Source organism: Mytilus trossulus, chromosome 6, assembly GCF_036588685.1.
Source record: "Mytilus trossulus isolate FHL-02 chromosome 6, PNRI_Mtr1.1.1.hap1, whole genome shotgun sequence".
Taxonomy (NCBI): Eukaryota; Metazoa; Mollusca; class Bivalvia; order Mytilida; family Mytilidae; genus Mytilus; species Mytilus trossulus.
Genome location: NC_086378.1, coordinates 56,722,874 through 56,732,854, shown reverse-complemented (window position 1 = coordinate 56,732,854; position 9,981 = coordinate 56,722,874). Strand labels below are relative to the sequence as shown.

Genomic DNA, 9,981 nt, shown 5'->3' with positions numbered 1-9,981 from the left:
AAAGTCTGATGTCAAAATAGATAACAACAGAAACTAAACAAAATGACAATAATACATAAATTAACAAAGGACTACTAGCAGTTACTGACATGCCAGCTCCAGACCTCAATTAAACTGAAGCATTTTATATCAACACTAATATCTCAATAGTCATGAATATGAAATATAAAAAAGTAGAATGAAGTCAATTGTAGTCTCATAAGCTAACTATTTCGTGTATTGCTGTACAATCATAGCTTCGACAATAGCCAAGTTTAAATTATTTATAATACTGATACTAGTAATAAGAAAAGTGTCACATTTACAATATTGCGTAGACCCATAGTAATCACGAAAACAATACGTTGACCACATAATCCACCTAATTTCGATCCTTAGTGTTCTAATAATTTTGTGAATTTAAAGAAAATAAAACTTACCATTGCGTTTACTTTATAGCTTGTGTTAATCGACATAAAATTCTTGCTACAACTTAAACCAAATATTGAGATTAAATCGAAAAAATGTTTTTTTCTGATTTTATTTCCTTTATCAGATTTGGAATTTTTCATACTCGTACACAATTTTTGTTGTGAATAATTTTTACCAACGAAGATGTCCATAATCATTAGGTATATATATACTGAGACAAAAAAGTTTAGCAACAAAAATATGAAATTTCATTTTATTACAAAATTGTAATCGATTGAATGGAACTGTTAACTTTTTAACTTCATAAAATAAAATAGTAAAATAAGTTAAACAGTTAACAGTTCCATTCAATCGATTTCATCCTTCCATTGGGACTCTTCAGGATAAACTATCAGTTATCCTGAAGAGTCCCAATGGAAGGATGAAATCGATTGAATGGAACTGTTAACTTTTTAACTTATTTTACTATTTTATTTTATGAATATATACATCTGCACATGTGAAATTTATTTTTTTACGCCTATATATATACATCTGTTGTAGGGTTGTCACTGACTCAGACGTACTTATATATATATATATATATATGCTTTATAAAGAGATATCTCTTTTTAATATGTTTAATTTCTTAAATGGTTTTTTAACTTGCATCTTACAAGAGAGAACGATATACGTGTAGAAAAATGCAATGATTTATTAATAAATACTGAGGAGCATACACGACTTGTCTTTAATACAATATAGATAGAATAGCCTATGGTCATTTCTTATTGACAAACTGTTTATCATCGATAATTACACATAATAATGCACACATAAAATAAATTGATTGACAGAAATATGCGACTAATAACAATAAAAACCAAACCACATTATAAAATATGTTACGCCTACCAGGTCTTTACCGGATGTTCATTACATCAAAAATCTGGCAATTAAAACATGGACATAAGCTTGTAGTTAACTTGAAACCTTCCAGAGTTCATGAAACTAGAAGTATTGAAAATATTGAAAGAAAAAAAAAAATTATAAGTGAAACCACGTCCTCTTAAAATGTAGAATCCTATAAGAAACTTTGCAGGATCTGCAATTGACCTGGGAATTGACCTGTAGACAGCCAAAAATTCTACTGTCCAGCATATTATATTTTCCTGCTGGCAGTCCAAAATGAAATTTCCGTCGTTCATCCAGGTCAGACCATATGCATAATCTTGCATGTTTATAAAAATTAACACTAGTTGGCCCGAAACTAGATCATTAAGTATTGTAAAATTTACCTACTTGATAATATTTATCAATATCCTTGAAATATTTGCCACTGGATGTTTAGCAGACACTCAACTGATCAATCAAATAAAGTTGTAATATTTTTGAACGTTTATTGTGATTAGATATTTTTTGTGACGAGACATGACTGGACACATTCTTCGTTGTCTGTCGTAAAGTAAATACAATTTTGTATATGTCTAAAAAAAACATTGAATATCAAGACTGTATTTTGAAAGCCAAACTCAACAACAACAAAATTACATCAGATAAAAATCAAGTAAGATTTAACATGCTAATAATGCAGACACTTAGCTGATACAATGATACAGTTAATTAATACGATACTAAATTGAGGCCTACCAATACCGTACTTGAAACTGACAGTGTTAAAATATATTTGCAAAATATAATAACAGTTTTTTACCGGTGATCGCATTTAAGCATACATGAAACTCTGTATAGGCTTAACAAATATGAAAGTATAGTCAATTAATACGAAAAACACCCGCAAACTATCACTGCATGGTCTTACATATGCTTGAATTAACTTTCTTCAGTAAATTTTCCCAATTGAATTTTAAATACTGTTTTAGAAATAGCAAAAATGCTAGGATGGGACGTGAGAGGGGTATATAAACGAGATCACAATTTTGTATTTTATTTCTATATCGTACGTCACAAAATCAAGTTTGTCCCAGACGTTAAGATTATGGACATATTTATTACTAATGGTATTCTAGATGTGTCAATGGCTTTTATTTAATGTCTACACAACTGTCATTGTTTTTATTGATGGACCAATGTGATAAGACAAAACATATTGACGGAATGCGAGTTTTCTATCGAGGTAAGCTATTTTACTTTTATTTTTGTTTATTAGAAAATAGCACGAAATGCAATATTCTGGCAAAAAATCATATTTGCCACTTAGAGAAACATTTAGTTCTCGCGTATCTTAAATAGATGCAAATTATGCACAATGCAAGTTAACATACGCTCAGTCAAAAAACTATCGGAGAACCACGCGTTTTTTTAGCATGATAAAAGCCATTTTAAAGAATATGCATATAAATATTAATCAAGGAAAGGTTGTTTGTAAAGTTTATTGAATTTGTTTAACTAAAAATCGATTTTAAGTTGCATTGATGACTGAAACTGAAGTTCTGTAGTATATCATAAATATTAAGAATTTCAGTAAACAGTGGCAATGTCCATTTTATGATGGATCGATCTTTTTTTTGTTGTAAAAATAAAAACGTCTTTGACCTTACATGACCTAACAATGAATAACTATAATTTTATTCCAGGAACCATTATTAAGCAGATATAATGCATACATTTATATTTCTAATATTAATCATTGGGAACACAAGAGCTTTGATAGAGGAAATACCACTTCCAAATGAGCTCAGCATTTGTTTTGAATCCCTGAGCAGAAAAAATGACATGACAAAAGTACCATGCACAGAAATCCAATGGCTCTGTATGCAAAAAAGTCTGTGGAGACTTGTTGATCACAGCATCATGAATATATCCGATGCTGACAGAAAATGGATAGATGCCATACTTCAAATTCCAGATTTTAGAAGTGCTACAAGTGCCGCTGCTGCTGCCTCAACAGCAGGAACCGGAACTGCAACGGCGACTGCAACAGGAAGTGGTAGAAAAAGGCGCCAAGCTGCAGCTTCACTGCGCATTCGAACAGAGTATCGAATGTTGAATGACCTTGAGAGGGATCAATATCACCGTGCAGTTAATACACTGAAGCAGCTCCCTGTATGTATAGTTTTTAAGAGATAACAAAACATAAAAAAAAATGCAAATGATTTTATAAACATAAATCTCTTTCGTGACAAATAACTCTTCAGTGCATCTTCAAAGCACTTCTTTTTCAAGCAACATGCACCGCTTAAATTCTTGTAATATGGGACCCATAAAGTTTACCCTAGACATTTACAAAAATCGGCTTTACTGTATCTTAGAAAGACTGCTAACCATCTAAATGAAGGTAACTGATCTTGTTTAAAATAACTCTGTTAGAGATATGATTTTACACATGACTAAAATCGGTACTGCACAATCATATATTATATAATAGTACATGTATATCTAGCAGTATGTTGGTAACATTGCATGCGGACTATATAGAAAAATACCACCATCAGATGTCATAATAATCTGGACTATATCTGTACAAGATGAAACCATCTATAATTATGTTGCCAATGATTGAAACTTTTATTATCGAAATTGTATAGGTCATCTATTATAATTATGTAGTTATGATGAGAACTAATGTTCCGATCCTTGTAGTTATGAAGTTCACACACTTTTTTTTATTTTTGTTAATTTGTATTTGATGTATTTCATTTAGCTTATTCATAAAAAAAATATGTATGTGAGCAATTAAAAGTGTCTCCTATCACTATCTCGGTTCGCAAAAAACACCTCAAATTTGGGTTGGGTAGGGGGAGGAATAATTATATTTCGTGAAGGACCAATTGTATTCATTTAACTGAAATATGAAGTTATTTCCTTTTCTATTATTCAGATAGGAAATGTATCTAGGTATGATTTCATAGCCAACATCCACCGTGGAGACGCCATTCCAGTGGCTCATTTCAGTCCAAACTTTCTAGGATGGAACAGAGTTTACCTTTTGATGTAAGTTATTCATTTTAAAACAAATCTTGTTGACACAAATCTGTTTTGATGTTGACTTGGTTATTTTATTACTTGGAAAGATGACATATCAAAAGCAAATCGTACTATGACACTGAGGTTTTGTTTTATTTTGCTTATTGTTTGTTTTTATTGATGCTAATTATATAAAAACAATATTTGTTTGTTGTTATTGCTATATGGTTTTTTCGTGTTATTGTTTTATTGTTTGTTTTTGTTATTTGCATTTTTGATTGTTTTTTTGATGGTTTTTGGTTTTTATTTGTGCGGTAGGTAGGTAAGTGTTTTTGTATAAGTATTTTTATATAGTTATTTTTATATTTTCTGTTTTTGATAACCATTTAGGGGTGAAGAATTTAGTAGTTTCTCTTCCTTTTATTCACATCGTTAATAGACTCGGGAAAATTTAAAGTTTGACATATTCACCTGCCTATTATTGAAGAGGCCGTGTAACTCCATATGTGTCTTATATAAAGGTAGATATGGTACGAGGGCCAATGAGACAACTCTCTATCCCAGTAACAATTCATAAAAGTAAACAATTATAGTTCTAGGTACGGCCTTCAACACGGAGCTTTGGCTCACACCGAACAGCAAGCTATAAAGGACCCTAAAAAATACAAGTGTAAATCATTCAAACGTGAAAAACCAACGGTATAATCTATATAAAAACGAAAAACGAGAAACACTTATGAACCACATAAACAGACGACAACCATTGAACATCATATGTTATTTTTTGTTGTTTGGGTTACTGTTTGAATGACTTATACTCATACACCTCTTATCCACAACTATTATTACTACGGCCTTATGATTCAACACGGACAATTCGAATGAAGTCAATTTAATAGAAAGGTCATTCTGAGAATATATCTAGTTAGGTCCTAGCTGGAATCTTTACGAAAATGAAGAGTTATACATCCCTTTCAATTCATGTGCGTACTTTTAATAACGTTTTGACAAGAGAAAATTATAAACATTATAAATGTTTGATACACCTAAAGGAATATAAAATAAAAACAAATAGAAATTGTTAAAATGAATATATTTATATGATATAAGATGTCTATAAGTATATAAAATACGTAATATTTGATTGCCTTTTAATCACACAAACCCCCAATTTTGACAGATTATGGCATTTTGTATTTGTCCTAAAAATATAATTAGACGGACGCTCCAGTTAGCTATGCAAAATTGTACTAAAAACATAGTGTGCAGTTTTCCAAAAAAAAACAAACTATGTATTCATGTTGAATGACTATATAGATATATAAAAACTCTTAGATATTAAGACTCCTTTTTAAATTTGTTTTATAAACTTTCCAATTAAAAGGCTGTTATAGAATCGGATACAGCCAAAAAACATCAACTCTGGTTGACATTCTAGTCCTCACTGACTGCACTGAAATACACCAGATATGAATATAAATGACATAGTTGCCTAATAAAATATGCTGATTTCTGCTCATATAATGTGTGTGGACTTTTTAACACGGTATTATGAAGACATGATATGATATTTTATATAGATATACACATACTAGATAACAATGAAATTTAAAAAAAAGACAACTTGTCGATTGGTCTCGTGATATATCTTACTCGTGTTCTTATCTTAAAACCTGTCTTTTTGAATAAGATTTTTGTTTTACTTATTTCAAAAAGTACAGTTGTAAGGTCCATTATGCATCACCCTAAATACGCACAATTTTTATGATTAAGCATCAACTTAATTAAATATCGTGAAATTTGGCGTTTGAATATTGATTTGTTCTTTTTTTAGATACGAGAATGCTTTGCGCCAAATAGACCCTACAGTAACTGTGCCATACTTTGCGTCAGACTTGGACGATCCGCTGGAGGACCCAACACATAGTGTCATCTGGTCAGACATATTTTTGGGTAATGGTGATGGTGTGGTTAGATCTGGTCCGTATGGGAACTGGAAAACACCGTCCGGACCTCTGGTCAGAAACATTGGTAGCATGGGCCAGCTTTTATCAAGTAGCAGAATTGGACGTATATTGAGTAAAAATCGAACAGAAGATATATCTGAACCAACAGCTCCTTACGACACAAATCTTGAACGACAACAGTATTTGGTGAACCGATGGATTGGTGGAGGTGGTGGACAAATGTCAGACCTGAATTCCGCTGCGCATGATCCAGCCTACTTTAACCATCTTGCTTATGTAGACTATATTTGGGAACAGTTTCGAATGTTACAACGTCAACAAGGTATCAATCCTGCCAAGGATTACCCTGTTGGGCGGGGAATACCAATTACTACTGAACCAATAGGCTTTGGAACTCTTCAAAATATAGACGGTTACAGTAGTTACTTCACGGAGGCCGTTTACACATATGAATACCTACCAGAATGTTCAATTGACCATACAGATTGTGGATCAGTCTATCTTAGGTGTGATACCACTGTACATGTTCCTCGATGTGTTTCACTCACTCGACACGAATGGAACTTACATCTAAAGGCAACTGGTCAACTAGGTACTAGTCCTAGTTTGGGAGGATTCAGCTTCGGCCAGAGTGCCCTTCCATTGCAAACAGATAATAAGCAGTGTCCATCGTCCGATAGAGGTATACAGAATAGATACAGAGTGGATGATATGACGGATATAAGAGAATGGGTGTATATTCCCGTAGAGATCCTCAGTAGAAGACCTCCTGAAAAAGCGATTTATGATTCCTACCCAGTTTTTCATAGTAACGTTATTTACGACGGCGATGTCTATTCACCAGATGCCTACCGTGTGTTAAGAAACACTTTACACACTGTACGATTGGGAAAATATGACTACTGTAAAGACACGTCGTCAAATGCTGGTAAAATATTTATCAAATCTGAGGGACTTAATTATTATGGTTCTTACCAGGAATATGCAATCGTTGACAACAGACTGGCCCTGTCGTCTTCAACAGCGTATGTGGCGGTTAGGTCACCAGAGCTAGGAATGACACAAACCCTCATTACTGCACATGACTCATGTGGCAGGATGTGTTCTGCGTACTGCAAAATTAAAGGTCGAAGTGAATACCAACCATGTCATGGAGCATTGCAGATGACTTCTGCAACACCGAAACAGTACAGTGTGAATTTCGGTGAAGTAATTGAGAATACTTGGGAATTTTATAAAAAAAGGTATTTTCCAAAAGTGAAAGAAGACAATGTTTTTATAAAGTTTTTCTGTAGTTATAACGAATACTGGCCAAAGAAGATAGAAAAATCACCAACCGTCATGTCATCAACGAAAACCAGTAATCAGAAGATGCATCAACTAAAGAGTTCCGCTGTCCAAGGATCAGTTAAAAAGACTTTTAATGAAGTTAAACCATCCATTCGACTTAATACTGGAGTACAGCCACAGAACACAAATACTGTATCACTGCCACAAAGGACCAATACTGAACCTCAGTTGAGGACCAATAGTGCACCCCAACAAAGAACCAATATTGCACCTCAACAGAGAACCAATACTGCACCTCAGCAGAGAACTAATACTGGATCCCAGCAGAGAACCAATACTGCACCTCAGCAGAGAACTAATACTGCATCTCAACAAATGTCTAATACTGTACCCCAGCAAAGAACCAATACTGCAACACAGCAAAGAACCAATACTGCACCTCAGCTTAGAACCAATACTGCACCCCAGCAAATGGCTAATACTGTACCCCAGCAAAGAACCAATAACATACCTCAACAAAGGATGACTCAAATGAATTCACCACCAATTGTATCTTCAAATATGGGAGCAAACACACATCAAAGCCAAAATCAGATGCTATCTAATTCAGGATCCACACACAATGCAGGTCAAGCAGGGATACGAAATCCAGGTATGTATAAAACGTTTGATTTACATCTATCAGATTAACACTACACTATTGATGCATGCGCGGTAACAATTTAACCGTTGCAATGTTAATGCAGGTCATGTACATCTTTGGACTGATAACCAAAAAGTCGTAAGAAGATAATTATCTCCCTTTTTTGTTGAATTTCTTAATTAAGCTGGATCACACACATAAAATCTATTCTTGCTCATTTTAAAATTAGAGGGCCGCCTGATAATGGGATTTGAAAGAGAAGGAAGAAAGGGTACAAGTACAGAATAATGAGGCAAAAATATAGAATAGAACAAACTAGACACAACAAAATTAAGTATAGAGAATAATAAGCAAAAAAGATTAAAAAAGAGATAAATGTTGTTAAAAACGAAAAAAAAACATTGATACGAAAGACCCCCTTTTAACCATCCGCACCATAATACATAGTGTCTTTTTTTAGCAAAATTTTCCACAACTTTTATTAGAAATTTAAAGAAGTCATTCAGTATAATATTGTCATCTTTATCTATTTCTTTTACAGGATGTTTACTTGGACATGGCTGTATTGTTGCAGGCTCATGCAGAACGTGTACACATGGTCAGAAAATAGCATGCATCAAATCTTCAACATTGTTTGCGCATTGTCAAGGCACTTCATTACTCATCAGACGTTGCCTATCCAATAGTCGTTTTGATTCTGTTACAGGCACATGTACAATGTAACTTATCAGATTGCAGTGATGGCGTTAAGTTAAAAAAAAAATGTTATTATATGTAGTGATCTAAATAGTCACTGTTGTTGCTACACACAAGCACGAGTTGTAAACTTATCACATGGAACAACGAGAATGAAAAGAATTAAGATGAAAACATTTAACTCAGTTTCCAACGTGCTAATGTAGCGAACAATATGTTTTGGCATTACGTTATTTTGTTAACGTTACACATATGTGACATTGGACACAGTTCTCGCATTAAATATTTCATTTCTGTAATTTAAATTAGGATTTAAAGTATCCTTAATGGAGTATTTTAATCAAATACTTAACAAGCGTGTACCGGTATTTCTTACGAAAAAAGTCCTGGTTGAAAGTTTAAAGTAAAAATTTGAAAACGACATAAATTAGTGCATTAAAGATTATCCGAAACAGAAGCGCATATATATATACTGGTATATATATGTAGGATTAGAAACTTTTACATAGTTACAAAGGTAGGATATACGTTACTCCTTTCTCAGAAGAGAACAGGTGCACAAACAAAAAATTAAACAACTTGTATGATAAACCATTGTGTTCTTATATTTGATGAGGAAGAGTGTTGTTATTTTTGTTTTATTGAGCCCTTTCTTATGTTTATACATGTATGTTTTGGAATAAAATTCTAAATATTTTAATGAAATGCACTTTATTTTAAATATTATATCTAACACCTATGTAAATTATTGGTTTTTTTTTCATATCGTTGATATCTTTGTCATTAGAATTGAAGTCCGTGCTTACTATCGGCCTTAATTGATTTTTTTTCTTCTTTTAAATCGTTTCACATTATGTTATCCTGGTGCCTTTTACAGCCTTCTTTACAATATGGGTTTTGTTCATTATTGAAGGCCATACAGTTATCTTGTCTTAGTTGTTAATCTTCTCGATATTTTATACAATTTTATGTATTTTGGCGTTTTTATTTTAACAGTTGAGTGTTTCTGTTTTTGCCGTTTTGTTTCCTCTTATAACTGATTTGTTTCATTCAGTTATGGTTTTTTAG

General features: G+C 32.8%; 1 protein-coding gene across 1 annotated transcript; it reads left to right on the top strand.

The window, feature by feature from the left end:
• The first annotated feature begins 2,356 nt into the window (after positions 1–2,356).
• Positions 2,357–9,618, top strand: LOC134721581 (uncharacterized). The gene is made up of 5 exons (XM_063584680.1): positions 2,357–2,527; positions 2,988–3,456; positions 4,232–4,344; positions 6,152–8,226; positions 8,759–9,618. Exons 2-5 carry the CDS (start codon positions 3,010–3,012, stop codon positions 8,938–8,940), a joined length of 2,817 nt encoding a protein of 938 aa, XP_063440750.1. The 5' UTR covers positions 2,357–2,527; positions 2,988–3,009; the 3' UTR covers positions 8,941–9,618.
• The last annotated feature ends 363 nt before the right edge of the window (positions 9,619–9,981 follow it).

Bases quoted from the DNA above. Each gene is read 5' to 3' on its own strand.
- LOC134721581 (XM_063584680.1), top strand. From the start codon at position 3,010: ATGCATACATTTATATTTCTAATATTAATCATTGGGAACACAAGAGCT. The intron at 3,457-4,231 runs GTATGTATAGTT...TCTATTATTCAG, and splicing joins ATACACTGAAGCAGCTCCCT to ATAGGAAATGTATCTAGGTA. The intron at 4,345-6,151 runs GTAAGTTATTCA...TTCTTTTTTTAG, and splicing joins AACAGAGTTTACCTTTTGAT to ATACGAGAATGCTTTGCGCC.